Below are 23,124 nucleotides of genomic sequence, written 5' to 3'. Positions count from 1 at the left end.
TAACATACATATTTTAAAAATAAAATATTTTAAAAACGTGAGTACAGATTTTTATTCGCGTACATTAAGCCGAGGCCACACAGAAAGCTACTCTATGTTCGCGATGTTCTATATGTTCACTGCGTCAGGTGGCCAGACAGAATAGTCTAGTTAGTGATGTCGGAGAGATACATGCCATAGGATTTGAGTGATGATTCCAACAATGATAATATTTTGCTGGCTCTTACAGTAAGTGAGCATGAAAATAAATGAATTCATGAATTTAATTTAAAAACAAAATAAACTGAAGAATTTCATTATAAGTTGAAGCAGTTACTAGTGAGGACGAAACCAAATTTATGGACTATTTTAGGATAAATGCAGCTCAGTCTGATAGCATTCCCTGGGAGTTAAATCCAAGGTGGTGTCCTGCATATCCTGCATTCTAAATTTATACATTGATTTATTCCATAAACATGGATATTTTCGTTATCTTTCAATTAACTTTTCCTTCGATTTGACTATTTAAAGCGCAATACTGAGAGAAATTAAACTTCATAAAAAGCAAACACAGAAGTACAGAACAATTTTGCGTGAAAACAGATGCGCTCAGTAAAAACGTTTTAGAAAAATAGCAGAGAACCAAACACCTAGTGACGTCACCAACAAAGCAAACATAGTGAACAGAGCTGTGTGTGGCCAGTGACACCTGAGATGCAGCTGACTATATTTCACACGCATAGCGAACATAACGACCTGTTTGGCCGTAACTTTACTCCGTTTCTCAGAATTACAAATTAATTAATCATGTGTGCTTGTGATACATCTAACATACATTATACCATACTTAAAATATATATTTGGCCTGTGTGAAAATCAGTTTTTAAGTTTGAATACTAATAGAAAATTGATTTATTTGTGAATACGAATATCAATTTTGAATAGTACAAATGAAAATTAGAATCTTACTAAAATCTCATGTATAAAATCTTAGGAAAACTAGACAAATAATACTGTTTCGAACTAACAGCTTCTACTTTATAAAATGTTTATTTTAAAAATACTTGTAGTTTCTTGCTGTTGGGTGCAAGATCCAAGTCTATTGCTGCCCTCGTTCAAGAGCACATTCATCTATCCTGTGCAGAGTGTAGTTAGGATGCAGAGTGAGCTGATAAGGCTAGGTTGCAGAATTGCAACAAGGTCAGTAAAAGTCACCAAGAGCATTACATAAAGTCAAAAAATTATCACTTAACTTCCCAATGATATCTTCTATGGTTATTGACAGTTTTGTATATACCATATTATCTCTTTTTCTGTATGGTATGTGATTAGCAAATGTAAATATAACAATCTGTGACTATAGCATGTTCCATAAGGTCCAACATAAATCAGACATCATAAAAAAAAATCTTTAAACCTCAAACTTTAAGGATGTGGGAAAATTATTATTTTTTTCTTTGAAGGAATAGCCAAGTTGCAAAGTTTCTATTACTTAAACAATTTCTGGGAGTAAATATGAATCATATTTAGGATCTTTGTAGTGAAGCCTAGATAATGGATATTTCCAGTAAAGATCAAATTTATTTCTGAATACTTCCACCATCTTAATGACATTGTGTCATTTTAGTGAATGATGATGGACAAGTGACATACAAAAAATATATAGCTATATAAAATTGTGAATTCATTTGCATAATAAAAAATATATATTTTTAATTTTGGTTGTGACGCCTCGTGGGTGCGGTCACGAGACACGGCACAAGTTATGGAAGCCCCTGGCCACGGCCCTGCGCGGACCAGTCAGCATATCTTCAAGTGGTGTCTGGAAACCATCGCAACCAACGATCAGAGTGGGCGTGCCAGGATTCGAACCCGCGTCATCATACAGAACAAGTCCGACGTCATTTTACCGTTACGCCACCTCGATATGTATCAGAGATAAGAGTCTAGAAAAACTGCTAGTCGCTAAACTGATATTTTGTAACCAAGCTTATTGAACAGTTGTTAAATATAGCGACAGCCGGCGTCCCAGCAACCCTGGTCGGTGTAGCCGAAGACTGTGAAGGGGTCTGCCGGCACTAGGGAGGCAGCAGAAGTGTGCACCTGAGGATGTTGAGGATGATGATGCCCTCGACCTGGGGCAGCTCCACCAGCTTGCCGTCCACCTCCAGCCGCACCTCCTTGTGCAGGTCCTTGCACAGCTTGCGACCCACCATCTTGCGCAGCCCCATCTTCACGTACACCCCCTTGTTGTGCAGCCTGCGCACACACGCACGCACGCCGCTCACCATCTGCACGTCTCCAAGCCCTCAAGGTGAAACTGCACAACATCTATGTGTTTATATTCAAAATGCTTTCATTAGCTTCACTTGTAACTATGTAATCGAATCGCGGAAGTCGAATTTAACCCACTTCTAATTTGAAACTTTGCAAGTATATTTAATCAGGATGATGATAAAAATTTTTTATGACTATGACCTGAAGAGAGAAGGGGATGGGGGTCGGGGAAAAAAAAAACCACTTGATTTTTCTAGTCAGGATAATTGAAGTGCATTGATTTAGACGTGCTCCTGAAGTCTTCGGGCACCATTGGACCCACTTGGGTGAAAAAAAGGGAGGGGGAGGAGGGACGCTACAATTGTCCCCAAAATTTTCGGGACTTTTAAAACTAAATTTGTTGTAAATTTAGGAATTTATAAGAAAAAAATGTGATTTGATATAAACTAAAAAGTAACAAACAATCATAAACTTTAAGTAATTTGTTCAACAGTGATCAAATAAACAAGAGAATTAATTTTAATGAAAAAAAGCATGGGGTGCTTTCTTTTTTCATTTTCATAATTTCTCTGTCCTAAAGAATAGTTAATATTGGTAGGAAATTTAAGACAACTGATATCAAGCGTTGTATCATTGCACAATGAGGATTTGTTATATACATATATTTTTTTGTGTCATAAGAATATTGATTAAGAATAACTTTGATATGAAGGATAATAATCATTTTTTATGTAGATGATAATAGTTCAGAGTTGTTAAGAATTATTATTAATTACTTTGGTTAAATTTCATGGAAAGCCTTAAAATGCTTTTGTCCTCAAGGTACTTATTAATTTGAGGTTTAACTCCAGTCAATAATTAATTTTGATATTTGATAATTAATGTCAGTAATTGTTTTGTTTAAAGCAGTACAGATTATAATTTTACAGGACATCATTTTTAAACAAAAGTTTCTAATATAGTATGAATTTCAACTTTGTTTACTAAATTTTGAACATTGTATTTGAATTTGTTGGGTAATGTTAAATTCTATTGGATATTGCTAGTGTAATATTTTGAGAATAGTCTGGAAGGTACAGAAAGAAGAGCGGACAGGCGCGACACTCTGGCGCCAGAATGATATTTTTCACTTTGTAAATGCGTGTTTGGGATTTACGCGTAACGTTGTACGCACAGCTGTAGTGACCGTCTGGAAGGGTCTCTGGAGACTACCACTAGCCAGCCAATCAGGGCGAGCCCTGGCGTCAAGTGATGTGCCCGTACGAATTTCCTTATATGGTCATGTTTTGGAATTATGTGCGCTGATTGGTCAGTTGGCCCACAGGGTTGCCTCCCTTGTTTTCACCTTTACAAGGGAAGGTAATCTCGTCGACCATGTCACTTGTTGCTCGATCGTCGCCGAAGCCGGTTGCGTCGTCGGCAAGTCACGACACAATATGAGAATTAACTAAGGGACAATTTAACGCCTAGGGGCTGGGGCCAGGCCGTAGTTTTTCAACCTAAGTTCATTTTTTTCGGACTAATTAACTAGAAATTTAGGCCCTAGGCGTCGGCATCGGCCCGACTTCGTGTGATTTCGGTCCGCGATCGACGGTACCTTGAGTTATGTAATTAACCAAGGGACATTACTAAGTTTTTTTTCTTTTTCTTTGGCGAGTGACAAGACTCCTCGACCATCAACGGCAAGATGTATGGTGCTGTGGTATGTATTTGGACCTCATCCTATCAATATTCAAAGACATCGTTAAAATTTTTTTAAGAAAAGACAAAAAACTGTGCAAGTAACAAAGTTTTTCTAACTAAATTCATTTGTAAAATTGTGTACTGAGGCCATGTAACGATGAGAAAAAACATTTTTTTTTTTTAAAGAAATAAACAAAGACAATATTTAATAAACTCTTTTATTTCCAAATAACGTAGAACCATCGTAATGAAAAATCCCTAAGGAACATTGTTTGTCTTTGTTTTGTTACGTTTCTCTGTGTGCTTAGCCGGGCAAAACATACAACGTAACAGCGTGCATTGCTTTCTTTCATTTTTGTAATGACTCTATTCTAAGGAATAATCATTGGTGATAGAAAATTTAAGATAACTGATATCAAGCACCCCACACTTTTTCCTTCATTAAAATTGTTCTGTTTATTACTTGATTCTTAGTTTAAGCTTATTAAAAAAAATTACATTATACAGAGTTGTAGTTCATTATATCACTGTTGAACATATTAAATTTAAATATATTTTTTTTTACTTTTAGTTCATAAAACAATTAAAATATGATTTTTATTTTTTTAAAATTTAATTTAATTTATACGTAACACTTCATGATTATTTTGAAGCTAGATACATATTCAGTTTGCAAACATATGTTTCAGAAAGAGATTTTTTAGAATAAATCATTTAAGGTAATAATTTAAAACTAAATTCTGAAATAGAACAATTCTGAACTTAACATTAACATACATATTTGAAAGAGATGCCAAGTGTAAATTTTCAAAATGGCAGTATCCATTATTTTTCACCACAAGACATACTAGAAATAATGGTCCTTTGAATGAGTCATTCTTTCTTGTTATAACACATAAAGCCTGCTTAAAGCATAAATATATAGATTTAAAAAAACTTAAATTTTTTATTTACAGATACAATAAGAAAGCAGATCAAAAAATATACCCAAAACAAACAATTATTGAAACTTCAAAACAAAGTCTTGCTTTCTGCATGATTACTTGTTTTCAGATAAAGCTTTAATTTGGAAGCTATTAGTTGAGCTTCTCTTCAACCATCTTCTTTTATTTTCTGTTTTTTGTAAGCCCATTCTTTTACTGCCACTGAATTTATTTTTCTTTTGACTTCATCCTCCTGTTTTGTTGTATTAAACCTTATCTTTGCTTCTAAAGCCTGTGTGCAGTTCAAGCTCTGATTACGAGCTGCAAGAATGATTCCTTTGTTATTGATTACATACTCTACTCCAACCGCAGTCACTGCATCAAAGACAAGTCTATGTGCTACAAGTGTGTCCTCCATCATGTTTCCTACAAGACTCTCTGAGCCAATAGAGAAACCTCTTTCAATGTTGGCATTTCCACAGACATAATCAGTGTAAGCTGCATTACTCTATGAATGGTCATATGTTCCTAGTACCTGCATCCAGAATTACTACAAGCAATCTACCTTGTGCCTGAATGATTCTAAATGTCCAGTTTTAGTGAAAGCAACTCGTTTGAACTTTGCCAGCAGACGTAACATCCACAGATGTTTTGTCGATATTTACAATTTCTTTATTTTCTACTACATTTAGATAAAACCAAGATAAGGCTTTAGTTATTTTGTACTTCAAAGGGGGATTTGTCCATCATCTTCAGAACAAATTTCTGAAGACTATTTCTGCAGTCGTGTTTGAAAATCAATGTTTGCCATTCATTAAGATCTCTGCACCTTCTCAAATCTTGCTTGTTGCAAAACCAACTTCCACATATTTTGAATCAAGAATATTCTCAATGCTCTGTTGAGCTTCGTGCACTCCCCCTCCTAGTCTTGTAATCATTCGCTAAGCGTGGTACCACGAAGCCTGCCAGGAGGTACCAGTGAGCCCACGATCAGAACAAGTGTCGCGCGTTCAGAAGTAGGTTTTCGCACCAAACTGCTCGTCAGCGAAGGAAGAAGCTTTCTAATTAGTACGGTTAGGAAGACTTTTGTAATAGGACATCATTTTACTTACACAAAATTGGCAGTTTTGGGCCTGCGGCATTTGGTCTGCCTCCAGCTAGAGTTTATGTAATGGTTTTTTTTATTAATATATAATTTTTCTGTGCTATTTAGGCACTTATATTAGGTGAAAACTTTTGGTATTTGTTATAGTAAAACCTTAATTAATTCAGTGATTTTTGGTTGTTTAAATTTTAATATTATTAGTGGCCATGTGTGATTTTGGCTTGTATAAATTTTTTTTAAATTAATTTATTTTGTACAAATTTTGGGTGACGAACGAGAATGTTTGTCTGGTCGTGTAGAATGTGGAAAATGCACTACTTAAAGCAAACCTTTTCAGAGTTTGTCAAATATTTATGCTGGTCTGTAGGTGCTCACAGAACTGCTGTGTCTGTTGATGGAACTTATGTCGCAGACACTTAGTTTTGGTCACCAGAGGCTTTAGTTCGTGTCTGACATTCTGATATTTGCCCGGAGTCGAGACCTCGAGAAGAAAATAGTTTTTGCCCCATTTAGACATGGTACTCTCTGAAGGAGTAAAAAAGATCTCACGAGAACTGTTGTAGCTGGATGTTTAGGATTTTTATTTAAACTTAGTATTTTTTTTTTGATAAACAGGTTTTGTGTCATTGGGAACTGTGCTTTGTCATTATTTTGTCCTTTATTGATAATAATAAATTGTGTAAAGATTTGATTGTGAAACAGTACGAAGCACTGTGACTTACTAATGAAGTTCCTAGTTATTGTTTCCTTATGATCTTTTTTTTATCGTAACCCAAGTAGGAGTTTGGAGTGATTTCTGGCTGTTTGAAAAATTTTCAAATTTTAGTATTTAAGTTTTGGTCATCCTACTTCCAGTGGGAGTTACAGGGCTAAACTGGAATGCTTGCTTCCCAGTTGCAAAACGTGAAGAAATTTTTTTTTATAAACAAGTGTTTTGTACTAATTAATTCAAGAACGAACATGCTGGTACTTTAACATAATTTGATTGGAACTGGTATGTGAAAACCATTTTAAGAAAAACTAAGTTTCATTATTTTATATTACATATAATTAACATAACATAAGCAACAATCATTTCAGTAAGTTGGATGCCCTAAGTATTTAATTAAAATCATATTCACTCCAAGTTTAAACGGGAAATTGACCTCACAACACCGCTATCTTGAAAATGTAAATGTGCAAGATGTTCAGTTTTCTGGTATTCTGTTGCCTATGTTCTATATGGCTGTAGTCGTTAAAAAATAATTTAAAGTCAACAAAACAAACGTAACTAATATCAGCCACAAAGTTATCAGGCGTATAAAATTATTGCTTGCTTTTGGTTAGTATAACATTGTAGTTCTATCATCAAAAACTCTAGGACAATACATAATCTGAATACCTAACACACTGTGTAAGTGATATAAAAACATTCTCGGTGGCAACAAACTTCGAGCATAATTCCAGGTTTTTTTTCACGACGATGGTGGTACTTCGTGCACACTGCCTGCTTTTCCCGAAATTCAAGGCTGGTGGCCACACTTATAATTCACCTAAATAGTAACATGCAGTCAGAATCTGTTACGACAAATCATTTGCACAGAACTACGTATTGTTCTTGTAACATTAAAACAATGTATAACTGAAGATAAACAACAGTCTACATAAACAGCAAGATTACTGAGCAATGACTGGTACACTCGAAGACGGTCTATTCTGTCCAGGTTCACGTTGTTCAAGGTCCCGCCCAGTGGATCGGCAAGGCAACTCGCTCGCTCGCTCCCCGAACCAGCCACCCACCTGCTGTTGAACTTGTTGGGGTTCTCCTCGCGGGCATTGTGGAAGTCCAAGCACAGGTCGGCATCGATGCCGATTCCAAAGTAGTTGTTCATGACGAGTATCTGCGTGTTGTCCTCGCTCGTGCCACCTGCGACAAGCGGAGCAGTCAGCGCGCGGCTGGTCGCTATCGGGTGTCAGGCAACTGCGCAGGTGTTACACGCTGATGGGTCTTTCATTCGGCACACTTGGGACTGTGGTCATGCCAAACGAGTGATTTTACTAGGGTTCTGCGAATATTCGAAAATTCCGAATTCGAGTTCGAATTTTTTGATATTCGATTCGTCAATTCGAATCGAATTCATTTTACAATAATTCGACTTGCAAAATCTGGCCCGGATACACTAATATAAGACATCCCCCCTGCCCCATATGTTTTAAAGTAATGTAAATGGATGATTACATCTTTCACTTACAAGAATTATACAGCGAAACCCCTTATTTACGTTACCGTTATTTACGTTTTCCCGTTATTTGAACCATTTTATTTCTGTCCCGTTTTAACCTCATTTGATGTAATACAATAAATTCCCGTTGTTTACAACGCGCCTATTGCTTTACGCAGTTTACGCCGTTCGTTCTGATAAAACTGCATACTAACTTAATTAATCCTATTACCAAGTAATCTGATGTGTAAATCGTGTTTTAAAAACGTTTTTAAAAGTTATTAACAACATCATCTTTAACGTCTCGGGAGTCGCTTTATACCGCTTATAAAACGTAAGCAGCGCCAGTTTGGTTGTGTTGATTCCTATATTCCCGTATAGAGTGCGCGCACGTAGTCGAAGATCGATATCGATAGCTCGCAGACTGCATGCACGCGCGCGCTCTGTCAGGAACGATCGTTATGCGTATTGTTACAAATCACGTTCTTGTTACGGGTTTCTTTTTTTTTACGTTGAATAAAATGGTTTTATTGCATCACTCATTAATTTAAATTATTTGGCGTGCTCTCGCAAAGTCTACTTTTTATTTTTTAAATAAACGTACTTTCCATGAATAAGTTTTGTTTTTATGGATTACCTACTTTACATGTGTTTTTTTTTTTTTTTTTTGCATAATAGTAGCACCCACGGTCTCACCCCTAATTTTCAAACTTGATTTTAGAATAAAATGTGCGATGCTTAAGTGATAAAAACGGTAAATTTGTTATTTTTTTTGTACAACTTCCTTATGCTGTGATATTTTTAATAATATTTTTATCCTTGAAAGTCAAACATGCTAAATAAGGTAAACTGTGATACTTTTTATGGTCTTCCCTTTATTTTCACTTTCCCGCTTTTTTAATTCTTTTTTTTTCTTCAATTTTCTTTTTATATTCTCAAATTTGATTCGAAAAAAATTCGAAACTCGTGAATTTTTTTGAAATTTGATTCGAATTCGATTCGAAAGGAAAAATCACAATTCGCAGATGTCTAGATTTTACCAGATTATGAAACATCAATATAGTTTAAAATGGATTAGCAATAATAATTAATGAACAGTACAAAACTTGTTGTCACAACCAGTTCTATGGGGGGAAAAATATGGTTTAGTTATGGTCTTCTTCAGAACTCATTATGGAACTGTACTCCAGAAATGTGAAATGTAATTTGCTATAAAACATGAAATCCTCTACTGAATGAACACCATCAGCAAACTAAAACTCTGGTAGCGGAGCGATGGGCCCTAGTGGCGGAGGCAACGGCCGGAATCCAGCGGACTGCAGAATGTGACGAACCACGTAACACGGGATAAAAGACCTTCCACGATACCTACATCACGGGGTGGCCGGGCTTAACTCTTGGACGGGAAGACGACATTGCACAGTATCCGAAGGTGACTACAACAGCCGAGAGTAGCCGCATGCCAAGTACTTCAGAAGGATGAGGAATATTCAGAGAGCCCTGGATAAAAGGTAGTTTCTGTCCTGCAAGCACAGAGGGTTCAGGAAACAAGACCTCGAGGATCATGGTGGGCTCCAAACCACATAAGTGTCAACACTGTGCTCATTACCTCAAGTCCTGTCGGGTTGCCGGGATGAATCTGCAACTCTCGCCACAAGCATTACACTCTAGTGATCCTGACCTCCAGAAAAATATCATTAAACTAGATATTTTTTGGACCTTAATCAAATTTAGCTTTGATAGCTTTAATGTTTGTGATGATTCAATATATCTATGTGTATTATTAATTATTCACTTAAATATTGAAATTAAAAAAACTGATTCCAATTCTCATTTTATAATTTTATAAATCATTGAATCATTGATTATAGCCAACTTCCAATATGACAAAACCTCGAATATGAAATGAACTCCAATATAGATCTACCCTAACTATAACACAAAATTATAAATAAGTAAAAACCAAGGTTTTCTAGGATTTTTTTAATAAGTGATAAAGTGCGTTCTTTGAATGGTTATTGCAAACGGAAAGATCAATTCAAGATTTTTTTTTTTGGCATTAGCCATTTCTGGTTATGCTGTATGTCATAAGAAACCTCAATAACAGGCAGAAAAAAGATGTAGATTATAAAAAAAGATGAACATGATGCACAGAAAACAGCTCAATTCAGCCAATGTCAAAAAGAGAATGCCAATCAGAGGACAGCTTGCCTGTCATTGGCCATGCCTGGAGAGGGAGTCGAAGGTATATATACCACCGTTTCCCGAAACGTCGCAAGTGTGTCTTAGGCAGCGTGCTGTGTTTATCTGTGCTGACATCGTTGTGGTGTCCACAATATCTGTTTATCACATCGCTGGATTCTCCTGTGCGTCTGTGTTGTCTTCAATATTATCTGTTTTCACCACTTGGTTTGTCTGTTTGTTGTTGTAGTGTTCAAGGTATTTGTTGTCTTTATTTACTGTCCTTGTTGCTAATGTCTTGTCATTTTGGCCCAATGGCATGTTTGTGTTGTAATAATTTTTTTTTGACTAATTTATTCCATGGAATTATATGTTGCTCTTTTTAAATCTTTTGAAATTGGCTGAATTTAGCTATTTTCTGAATGTTTGTAGGTTTCTTATTTTTTTTAAATCCTCATCCATTTTTGTTCATTTTTGAGGTTTATTATAACATTCAGTGTAATTAGCAATGGCATATGTCAAAAAAACATCTTCAATAAAGTGGTACGGTGATTGAGACTGAAATATATTCCATATAGTATCAATACAATAATTTTTTTTTAAATATTTCAATTCACAGAGATTTCACAGCAAGGCAATGAGGCTGGGACTGGCACATCACAGGTACTTGATCGTGGCCTGTCATCGTGGACATTGGAATTAAATTATTACTGGCTCTGAAAGGAAATTATTTTAATCATTTTATTTTAAAAGTTATTTTAACATAATTTTTTATAACATTAATTTTTGTTAAGTTTATAAACGGTTAGGAGATGGTTACTAGTAACAGAATACATATTTGAAATACATGTATTTTTATTAGATGTTAAAGAATAATGTGGATATTATGGCAACATGAACTGGGTACAGGTGGGGTGGTGTCGGAGAGTGACGCCGAGGAGTGGAGTCGCCCTGGGCCTGCGGACTGGTACGGTCGCGTGCATGAGTGCCGAGGGCACACCTTCTGGCTTGCGAGTGCCAGGGGTTGCACTGCCAGCTACAGACTTCAAGTACTGACATCAGCCCCCGCTGTCCGGCGTTTTACCCGTCAGTCTACAGTAACAATACTTCAATCTTAGTAACAGCAGATATTGGCAAGTAATTTTAAACTGCAAATGCCACCCGAAGACACAAAGTGTATGAAGATATTTTTAAGAGTGTTTTAGATGTTTTTAGTCACACTTTAGTGGAACTTTAGCATTACTGCGAGAAACAAGAAATTTTAATACAATATACATAATATGCATGTGCCAACTTTGCAAATGGTTTGAGAAACCCGGGCGTAAATAAAAGGAACTTCAGTTTTTGTTATACAAGTATTGTATTTTACATAGCATTTATGTTGCAGGTATACCAATATAGTTGAATTTTTATTAGCCTTTACATGTTATATTTTACATGTCCATTTGTAGCATTTTAGTGATTGTGCATGCTTGTAATTTACCTGTATTATTATTTAGCTTTTTTGACAGCTTTAGTCAATTTTATTATAAAGTCATTTCATTGCCATTATATGTTTGATGTAACGTTAATCAGTTTATGTTTGACTGCCGTTAAAAATTAATTTAAATACTTTAATTCTGCTAACCTGATTTCGCCTCTTTTTCAACTTAGCTTTAGACTTTAGAACATATTTTTTTTTTGGACATCTCTTTGATGGGAGAGTGCAGTTGTGATAAGGTACGTGCGTATTTTAGAATTATTTAATATACTTTCAGAAAGTGTTTAAACAAGTAAATGCTATTATCTTTAAAAGATTTGTGCAATGGGAGTGCATGACTTGATGTAAGTTTTTGGACATACGCCATTGCTAAGAACTTTTTCTGTTTGAAGAAAAACTAATAAATAAAATAAATAAATAAAAATACTAAAAAAAAAAAAAAAAACTTAATTTTGTGTGTTTTTGTCCTTTTTTTTTTTTTTGAGTATTTTTATTTATTTATTTTATTTATTAGTTTTTCTTCAAACAGAAAAAGTTCTTAGCAATGGCGTAAGGTATGTCCAAAAACTTACATCAAGTCAAGTAAATGCTACTCCAGCGTGGTGTTCGAGTTGTGTTTACTGACTCGGATAGCAAGTAGTAACCACAAAGTAACTTCAAATAGATTTAAGAGCAAGCAAAAGAGGCTGGTTTTTCATAAATAGGCTGGTACTAGCACAACATGACAAACACTTTATATTTCCCCAAGATTCCAGGCTGCCACAAACTTGAATTACTTTAATTTCATAACTTTTACTAGTTTTCCAGACTTAAAATTACAATTTCTCTCAACCTTTAGGACTCAGTAGTCATGTGCCATACCAGTAACTGGAAGAGGTCTCACATGCTCTTCAAGAAAATAATAATAATAAAAAATAAATAAACACACTTTTAAGTTTTTTACGTTCCTAAAAATTACATAATGCTTGTTTTCACTTTTTTATTAAATTGTAAATGGATGATAAATGCTTTATACCCTGCTTATGACACAAATTTATTTGCAACATGCTGACTCATCAAAATAAATAAATCATTAAAAACAAGATTATAATGTGGTCCTTGACACTCACAGCCTATGATTTATTTTGCTGCAACATGAGACAGTGCACATTCTTCTAGAGTAGGTATAATTTTATTTTGAAGACATCACCCTATGAAATTAATATAGCTATTTTTTTTATCAATACTAAGGCCTGAGTTTCACACGAGCAGCAGTGAAAATGATAATTTAAAACAAAGATAAAAGATCACAAGGAATCTAACATCATACAGTACACAGCAGAAACGTACTTGCTACAATTAACTAGTTAGCATAATACAACTGCATAGAAGACTTGAAAGAAAGCACAACAACCAAATGTTTACAAGATTGTCCGCATTAAATCTGCTAAGGATGATGTTCCTGACGGAGATAAGACTTGGGTGCTGAGTGTTGATACGAGCTATTCCTACTTTTTCGTGAATAAGACAGTTTTAAAAAATTATAGTTATTCTGCAAAATTGCAAGGATTTTTTAATTATTTTGTAATTCCTAAACTTACAAGTGTGTGGCGTTTGCACCGACTCCACTTTGTTTATTTTTGGCAAGATTTGTTTTTCTCCCTGGTTTATCATTTGCTAATTTTGTTTATCAACTCAAACTTAGAAAACTAATTTTACGTATTTACAGAGGATTTATAGACTTTGGCGCTGTGTTAAGAAAATGTTATGTTGGTAGTGTTTTTCTAGAGACTTCGAGATCTTTTCCCAGACATTGATCAATTTTTTTTAAATTTTATCATTTATTTGTAAGTTATATTTTTTTAGAGTGTATTTTAATATTTGTTATATTTGTTGGCTACCGAAATATTAGTAATAGTTTTTATAGTGTTTAAGTAATGTATAGTAGACTATTTTCTCGGAGCGCGGCCGTGGCGTGACTGGCCCGCGCTGAGCTGCGTGTGTGGTCGAGAGCCGGCAGCCGAGACTGTCAGTCACTTCATGGCTCAGGCGCGGGAGAAACATACATAGTTTCTCACGTAACTGTGGGTGTTTAAGTATGTTGTGGTCGACTTTATGTTCATGTCATGCCAACTGAAAGAGTGCGTGTGCTTAAGAAATCACGAAGATTTTCGAGCTGCATGAAAAGAGAATGTTTTTGGGCGGCCAATGTGCGTCTTTGCTGGTCCTACAAAACCTATTGCTGAAGAAAGGCGTGTGGTTTCTGGAATCATGTCTTGTATGGGAGTTCCATCGGCGCTGAACTTTGCGAGCAAGTTGCATCAGACCGACTCCTGTGAGCACTGTGTATAAGGCAAAACAGATGTTGAGTGCCTCGGATTTCACGACCATCGCAAGGTTGTAGTACCCGCTAAATGTCTAAGGAACTACCACTGTGAGATACTTTTCCTGGTAGGAACTGTAGAAATGTCAGTACGTTAATGAGTGATAACTGTGGAAAAAAGACTTGTACCCTTTGGCCCTAGCACAGATATTTGTGGATGAAACTTGGGGATTATGATAGTAGCAGCTGCCAGGAACTGGAAGTGTGATTTAAAGAAAATATATGAATTAAATTTCTTCTTTTTTTTTTTTTGTTTTTTAAGAGAAAATCTGGGGTTTAAGTTTTTTGTTATTCTACTTATGTACATTTTATCTAGTCATTGGTTATAAATGATAAACATTTTATTGTAAGCTTAAAAATAAAACTGCCAGGCCCATGACCCATTATCAGGATATGTTACAAGCTGTGTGTTGGAAACATGTTTCATATTTTGTGGAACAAATAAATTTCTCTTTTGATATTGTTACCCCTTGCACTCTCCTTATTTGTTTACGATATCTGCTGTTGTGTTGGAATTTGAATCCTGCTTGTACCTGCATCCTTTATAGGGGAAATAGACGTGATTTAGTAAGAGAGATGAATGGAAGTAAGATAGTTTTAAATAACGATCATGTGTGGTGCGTCTGAGGAGACTCCTGAGAGAACGCAGGAAGTTGTCTGATTTGGCCCATTTGAAGGGAAAAGCCATCATGTGTTTCTATAGCTATGAGTAGTATTTAGCTGTGAATGTGTTTATGTATTCTTCTTAAATAAGTTTATACTACCCGTACCTGTAGATTTTTTTTACATAAAGTAGAAAATGCTCAGTAATTTTTGCGAAATAAATTTTTCCAGGGCTTAGGTTTCACAGTATTTCTGGTTATTCTTAAAGCATATTTTAATATATTTTCAAAATGCAGTAAGCAATGTAAAATAAATAGAAACTAAAAAGGTTATCCACATATCAACAAAAATATATAAATTTAATTACTTTATAATCGATTGCTTGTAATTTTTTAGTAAAAATATTTTTTAAAAAAATAAGAGAAATTCATAATTAATTCTTAAAATTCAAATATACAACAAAACATTGATAAAATGATTTTAATTTCATAAGAAACACAGTTTTAACAAAATTATAAGCTGACCCTATAAAATGATGCCAGTTACACAGGTTTTACCATTTACATGTCAGTTGTTTACTCGCAAGTTGATAACATAGCTTAGTGGTTGTTATTTGCAGTGTCTCAACAGGGCCGGTTGCGCTGGCACGACAAGAAGTATGAGGCATAGCACAAGCACGGACATCTGCATCTCACGGACTTTACTCACTCAATTCCCGCCATCTCACAATGTCCGCAGCCATGTTTTGAGAAACCCAAATCGGGCTTTTTAATTTTTCTGCGTAAAATCGGCAGCGGGTCTTTCTGCAGCAAGTGAACCAAGTAATGCGGAACAGCCCTGCAACAAAGCAATATCTTAGAATGAGAGCTTGCGTTAGTGGGGAGGGGGGTTGCGAGAGTTTCGTCGGGTTCCGGACAGAGGACGCAAACAGACGCAAGTGTTCCCAACTAGGGGCAGAAGGACGACAGGAGTGTTTGCACATGCCTTGACGCGGGAACTAGGGACGCCTTCACGTTCATGTAACACGGCTCTCAAGCAAACAAACTGTAACTATTTCCAGTTGAAATATCACCAACACTAGAACTGATGCTTATCACGAGACTGTCCTGTTGTATTGATGTGTTCCTTTCCGTTGTGAACCAGACATGAAGCTAGAACATTCCTTGCAACAGACGCTGTGTACAAATGTGGGCTGTTCATCACTGGTACGTACAGTCTTAAACTAGTATTAGTTTTGATTTGACCTAATCAAGGGTGGTTCAGTTCGAGTTGAAGGAAGTCTCTCGCGACATTGCCTTCAGTCTAGCTCGAGCGTAACAGAACTGACGCAGTGTTGACCAGATGTAACGAGCCGAACATTCGGTTTCTTTCCACGTCCGTAATCTCCCCTGCCCGTTAGCTCACTGCAGCAACCAGTAGAAACTGCATCTACAAAATTATCTACCCTACTAACTAGTAGGCTGGTAATAGTTTATGTAGACAGCACAAAGATAGTACGAAGTAAAAACTCAAGCCTAATATTGATATGAATTACAGCAGAGGTAATTTTGCAGGTAGTCATTATTTAGGGTTGATTTATGTTGAGTTCAGTTTACATTTGAGGCAGTCTTATAGTCAATGACATCTCCTGTTGAGGGCATGTTGTATTCAAGGTTGTCTTAAATTCACAGTTATATTTTACTTGTGTACACATGGTGTAAATTTCTAATTGTCAGCTAAACGATTGGTGATGACAAAGAAATGACATGAGTCAGGCATTACTTTGTGCATTTCTGAGAGGAGAGTTTTGACTGCTGATACAATGAATGATAAATGATATAAAATGAAACATGCTGGGAAAGTTATCACGGGCACCGACCGGTCTGGTTGGGCGTGGGCTGGCTCTTGTCGTCGCTCTTCTCCTCCGGGTGGAAGACGACGGTCCAGCGGTCCAGCCGGATCTCCTCCGCGTCGATGACGTCGCGCAGCAGGTTGAGGGGGTCCTCGCCGCCCGTGTAGCCGGGCCCCCAGCGCAGCACGCGCGCCAGGTCGTTGCCCGTGCCGAGCGGCACGATGGCACAGGCCGGGCTCGAGCACTCCGAGTCCTGCCCCACGTTGTCCAGGCACTGCAGCACCCAGCCGATGGTGCCGTCGCCCCCGCACACCAGGATCTTGTAGTTGCGGATGTGGCGGAACACGTACAGCCTGCGCACGCACGCCCGCGCGCCTCACACACCACACTAGTTGGAAGCAAACTGATGTAACATATAAGTAACTAATATCATTGTTCAACAAATACTCAACTAAATTAAAATTAAAAAAAAATTTGTTACACTTTTATCACGTAATTCCCGCAGAACTACCAAATAAGTATTTCAAAAAGTTCGACGCCGACCCCGAGTGTCCCTCGGTCCAACTAAGGCCATTGTAATGCACTGCCCGTTCCAATGAGTTTGCGTCCGTGCCGCGGAAGCTCGTGAAGCACCCGGTGCCAGTAGGACGTCTTGACCAACAGTGGAGGGCTGCAGGATTGATAGTCAGGTCCTCTATAAACTACTCCCAGCGTCGTCCTGGCTACAGTGGCTTCGTGTTCGCGACTCTTGACAGGACTGTGAGGCACATTACAGTTGTGCTAGGTACCAACCATCAAATTTGTGTTTGGGTTTTTGTTGTGTAACTGGTGGCGCCCGGGCATCCTCGTCGGGCTACGAACTTGAGTGACAACATGGAACACATAATAAAGCAAACTTCTCACTTCATAATGGATGTTCCCCCTTCACCTGTTGTTTATCTGTCTGTTCTATATATGTAGTATGTTACGTTTGGGAAAACATATTCGGGAAGGAAAGCCTAATTATTTAAATCAAGGTATATTTATTACTGATATTTACATTATTAATTAAATTAAATTAAGCCATTTTAATCAAAGAGGGATAATCATCAGGCAACTCCCTAGGGCGTTGTCATGACTCTGAGGGCATTCGCCACAGCGTGTTCGTCGAAGACTAGCACACGGCTTCTCACCTTTCCTATGCTAGCTGGCGCCCTCTCTGAATCAGTCAATCAACTCAGTCACTCCACGCCACTACCAGTCGTCCCGTCACTCATGTGTCATACCTCTGCCAACAGAAGACCCTTTGGCCTTCTAAACACATGGCAAAAATAATGGGGGAAAAAACTGGTTAAGTGGCAAATGAAAAGAAACGACTGCCAAATCAGCAAAAATAAAAACATGCAGGTTATCGCAAGTAGGAATTCCATCTCTATTCCTATATGTCCTGTACACAAGCGACAGCCCCAAAGAGGAAGGTACCAACATGACCATCTACGCAGAAGACATAACTGTGAGTTGTGTATGCAAAGGATAGGAACACATAATTCTCAAAAACATTGGTATAATATCACATAAAAAAGCTCGAAAAACATTGGAAAATGTGGGACATCAAAATCAAACTGATTAAAAGTGCAATACTGGAGCACAAGAAAAATTAGTACTGACAACACAACAACGAGTTATATGGAAAGTTCAACTAATGAAATACCTAGGAGTATATTTCGATCCAAATCTCACATGGAAAGAACACCTAAGAAAGTCGGCACGAGCAGCAACAGGTAAAATGCTCAAGATATATTCTCAGTAGAAATAGAACCACTTCTCTACATGGCTATAATAAGGTTACGAGACACTAGTGGTCCGCATGCTTCCTGCAGGTGGAGCGCGGTCCGTTGTTGCTACACGCCTAATCTCACTAGCAACGGTGCCTAGCTACCCCATCCCCCCAATTACCCCTTCCTCCACAGTGCTTTCTCATTGCGACCCTGTAAGCAGGGAGCTTCGGGTGCCAAGTTGACCCTGATGACGCGACACTTCAAAGGGGTGCGAGACCATTCCAGAAGGCGGCTGAGGGGTATAAAAACGGCGGCGGTCAGCCTCCGAGGTAGTGAAGTGGTGAGAGCGAGTGGGCCCGACGAGCGACGGGCTTCGTGTGCGGAGACTGGTGCACCGGGAATGTCTCGTGTGCGAGGCAGTGTGTCGGGACAGAGGAGCGAGGTAAGAGGCGAGCAGTAGGGAGAGCTCCAGTGGGAAGAGTAAATAATGGACCTAATGAAAGAGCCATAAATTTGTGGATAGACAATTTATTTGCTTTAACTAAATAGTGAAAATATTAGGTAATTAATAAAACAATTTTTAATTAATTGGGCTATCCTTTTCAAACATGTTTTCTAACTCTGGACTAAAAGAACAGCCATGTCATATGGATTGGAAGTATGGGGAAAGGCAGCAAAATACATTTAAAAAAAACACTGCAAGTTACGTAGAATAAGTGCCTAAGAATAATCCTGCAAAGCAGAAGAGGAAGAAGCAACGATAAAATTCATGAAAAACATTCAAACAATGTAACAAAGGATAGAAGAATAAAGTATAAAGTTCTAGCAGAAAAGCCAAGGATATATAAATAAAGGGTGTGCAACACAAATGATCACCCTGAACAGGGACGACGGAGGGAATTGCCCAAGAAGGGCCAGCCGGATGAACCGGTCAGGAACCCAGAACAAGGCAGACACCCACAAGGTCAACAGGGCACAACAATCCTAGGAAAATAAAAAACAATAGTTAGTAGGCATTCAACAATAAACTAAAAGTATGCATCTAGATTTGCATGCAGGATGTTATTGAGACTGTAGTCAGCAGAAGCCAGTAGGGAAGCCCCATCTAGGTGGGGCCAGGCATCGAAGTAGCGCCCTGAGAAGGAGCTCCAGCTGGGTCTGTATCGCCCTGAACAACACGGTGGCACTCATCAAACTTGACATACACGCTTCAACCAGCTTACGTCCATCTACCCCGTTGCCATACTTCTTTACGGCACGTTCTCAATAATTTGACTGCAGAGCTCAGCGCGGTGTTTGTTTAGTTCACTTTATATGCTATTAATTTTAAAGGCTGCCAAAAAGTTATCAAAAAATCCCATCCTTCAAAGGCACCATGGTAACCGATGATGTTTGCCTTGGAAGGGGTGAGCAATATGCTGGAGATCATTTCCCAACAGCTTCATGCTTATAGCGATGTTGAGAATGGGAAAATAACCTAGCGGAAAGAGATATTGCAACAACTTTATTGAAGTTATTTAATGATGATTATTTTTTTTAGTGATACATTAAATTTTCCTCAAAAATTTGACAAACTTGTAATTGATACAACACATCTGAACATCAACGAGAAAATTTAAGCTTCGATAAGGGAACCAATGGTTTTCGTTGCCATAAGATTGTATTAACAGTGTAAAATAAAAGCATTGTTTTAGAAATGTCTTGCTTGGATAAGGGAACCAAAGACGTTGTTGCCATAATTTTCTATCAACAGTGTAAAATAAAAGCATTGTTTTAGAGACGTCTCTTGCAACTTAAGGTTGGGGCATCTAGTTGCAGTGCTGATGGTATACTGCATTGAAATTAAAATACAGCGACAATTTATTTATTCAACACTTTGCTTGCTGTAAACTTTACTTACTTACAATTTACTAATGTAAACATACAGTAATATTAAACTGAAAGAAACATCTGAGCACGAAGGCCTACACGCTTGGCCGCGACAAATACAACAGCAGTCTCCCCTCCATCTGCACCACAGACAGAAACTTGCGTGAACGTGGGCGTACCCGGAGGAGGGTGGGGGAGTTGCCCCTCTTTCGAAGTATAACAAATAATCAAAACAAGGAAGCAAGACCCTGTAGTCAGAGAAGATTTGTAACTAATCCTAGCAAACTATTGTTTGATAAATCTTGTTGCGAATGACGTCGGGAGTTGCTCACCCGGGCAGCGGGCCGCCGTTGTCCAGGTCGAACACCTGGTACGGGTTGAGCAGCTTGCGGAAGCTGGAGATCAGCTCCAGTCCCTGGCAGCCTCCGGACTTGACGTTCACGAACACCAGCAGAGGCTGCACGCCGCCCGGCACCGTGCTGGGCTCGATGTTGGGCAGCAGCATCACTGCAGCACGCACGCTCCGCGCTCCACGCTCCGCCGTGTGGCCGTGTCCGGGGACAGAGGGACAGAGCAAGATGGAGGAACTTCACAACGGATGGCGTGTGACGTCAGTGACCGTACGTGGCCGTCAGCCAGCTCTGAACCTGGCATCACGGTCCGGTCTCTCGCGTTCGAAACCATAATATAGAATCCAAACGATTCTGTTAAAATGAATGTATAAAGAACACTGAGATACATATGTCGCTAGCAAGCACAGCACTTTATTTAAAAAAATAAACCATTATTTTCAAACCTTCCAGTTCATCATCAATTTTACTGGCTTCAGTACAAGCCTCTTCAAGAATTTTACATATTTTTGGCTTCCAGTTCCTTCACAGCCAAATCGCCAAACTAGCGACGACAAAATTCATCTAACTGGGCTGATACTGCTGTTCTGCACTCCTGCTGGGCTTCTGTAAAGTGAGCATGTGCATTGCGTGCTTTGTAAGTGGCACTAATAGCGACTAACTGGATACCACTGAGATTGCTGACCACATCATACACACATCTGTGAGCTATGAGGGTTTCTTCTTTCATGTTGTCTATGAAACTATCTGCATTTACAGAAAACCCTATCTGAACACTTGCATTACCATGCGTGTAACAACCATTAAAATCATGTTCATTCAGTCACTGGTCCTGAAAGTGGTTTGGACAATTTGAAAACTAGTCTCAGTAGGAAAAATTCAACAACACTGAATATAAACTTATAATAACTTATCAGTAATTAAATTTATTTAACGAACAGAAACTATATGTACTTAACACATCACAACATGAAATACAAAAACATTTAGCTTAAGTTACATAACCTCTAGTAATTTTTAGACACACGAAATGTCTGTTTGTTACTTCAACAGTTTTACGATTGTAATGTAGGGCCGTAACAAGTTACGTTATAACAAAATTAATTAATTAAACTTTAGTTCACTTCCAAGCCTACCTACGTAAACATATCAAAACAAATTGCTAAATCACATAACTTTCCACGCAAATATTCGTAGCACCAAAATTATATTGGTATATCAGATGAAATGTGCCAATATTGACATGATAAAGTTGACACTAAAACAAGCATTTGCTATTATAAAACCAACATTTATTACTAAAAAACATAATGCATGAAAATTTAATATTCAAAACCCAGAAATAATCAATGATAAAGAAGATATTTAACTGCAAATTGTATTGGGATTTCGCACCATAAACAATCTATATTAACTGTGATTTGGCATCAGCTTCTAAAAACATTTGTCTGAGCATCACAAACATAAACATAAATGATGTCGGATTGCCGATTACGCTTCCGTCTACAAATGCTGACCGTTTTATCTAAAAAATAAATATTTCTGTATAGATCCATAGCTATTGAATATATTTTCCATATTGAAGTCAATTGCCCGCGTGCATAGTCAACATCCTTTTTAATTGTTAGGTGATGGTACATATATGGTAGATATGGTCAAAGAATAGGAATCTCCCGAGGGGTGAATAAATTCCTGGGTAATTTCAGCATTTTTCCTGAAGCATAATATTCCTGGGTAATTTCAGGTTTGATATTGGAGGATAATTTTATATTTAGTTCTAAATATATTTTAATAATAATAATAAAAACATGATTTACAAAAGCTTAGTCGGCGTTGACATGTCGACGGCTACATGTTGATATAGACATGTCAGTCTTTCGACACTACCAAGTAAAGAGCAGTATTAATACTTTATATTTAATCCACTTCTTATAAAATACACATACATTTTGTCTCAGTTTTGCGACATGTAGATGTTGGCGTGACATTACCGTAATCTACCTCAACATGGGAAATTACCCACCAGTACACTGACATGTACAGCTGTGTTCACGCAGCAGTAGTGGTTGTGAGAGGGACTCCACTAGTATGGCTTGGGGGTATGAAAAGGGGGTTTCAGGGGCCTTCCCAGGTAAATATGAAAAATTAAACTCTTGAAACCCCTTTTCTAAGCCAACCTTGAGTATGTATTGACAAAAGTTTTGTTAATTTATCTTGTTAAATTTTAATGTTAAATGTGTCTCGGTAATAAAGGGCTGGTGTGGATCCCAGGAGGTTGCCCGCTTGCCCAGTTGCTCCGTTGCCCGCTTGCCTAGTTGCTCGGTTAATAAAGGGCTGGTGTGGATCCCAGGAGGTTGCCCACTTGTCCAGTTGCTCGGTTGCCCGCATGCCTAGTTGCTCGGTTGCCCACTGGCCTAGTTGCTCATTTGCCCCTGCATGGAAGGTCAGTAATGCTAGTATCACCAGCCACTTTTATTTTTATACTTATTCAGGATAAGTCTGACAGATGTTCCACTACTCTGG

The 23,124-nt window shown here is 37.7% G+C and overlaps 1 protein-coding gene across 4 annotated transcripts in view; it reads right to left on the bottom strand.

Annotated features, from left to right (window-relative positions):
* Positions 1-23,124, bottom strand: part of LOC134543155 (diacylglycerol kinase theta) — a 99,084-nt gene that overhangs the window by 14,472 nt on the left and 61,488 nt on the right. For 2 of the 4 annotated variants that reach the window (XM_063388015.1, XM_063388016.1), the window contains exons 12-16: positions 20,584-20,758; positions 16,653-16,978; positions 15,503-15,631; positions 7,747-7,873; positions 2,083-2,238 (exon numbers count right to left, since the gene is read on the bottom strand). In XM_063388015.1, coding sequence (XP_063244085.1) covers positions 2,083-2,238; positions 7,747-7,873; positions 15,503-15,631; positions 16,653-16,978; positions 20,584-20,758 — 913 coding nt within the window. The remainder of the gene's footprint in view (positions 1-2,082; positions 2,239-7,746; positions 7,874-15,502; positions 15,632-16,652; positions 16,979-20,583; positions 20,759-23,124) is intronic. The other 2 variants (XM_063388018.1, XM_063388019.1) reach the window with 1 other exon arrangement.

The sequence above is a fragment of the Bacillus rossius genome, assembly GCF_032445375.1.
Source record: "Bacillus rossius redtenbacheri isolate Brsri chromosome 9 unlocalized genomic scaffold, Brsri_v3 Brsri_v3_scf9_2, whole genome shotgun sequence".
Taxonomy (NCBI): Eukaryota; Metazoa; Arthropoda; class Insecta; order Phasmatodea; family Bacillidae; genus Bacillus; species Bacillus rossius.
This window is presented reverse-complemented; position numbering and strand designations above follow the sequence as displayed.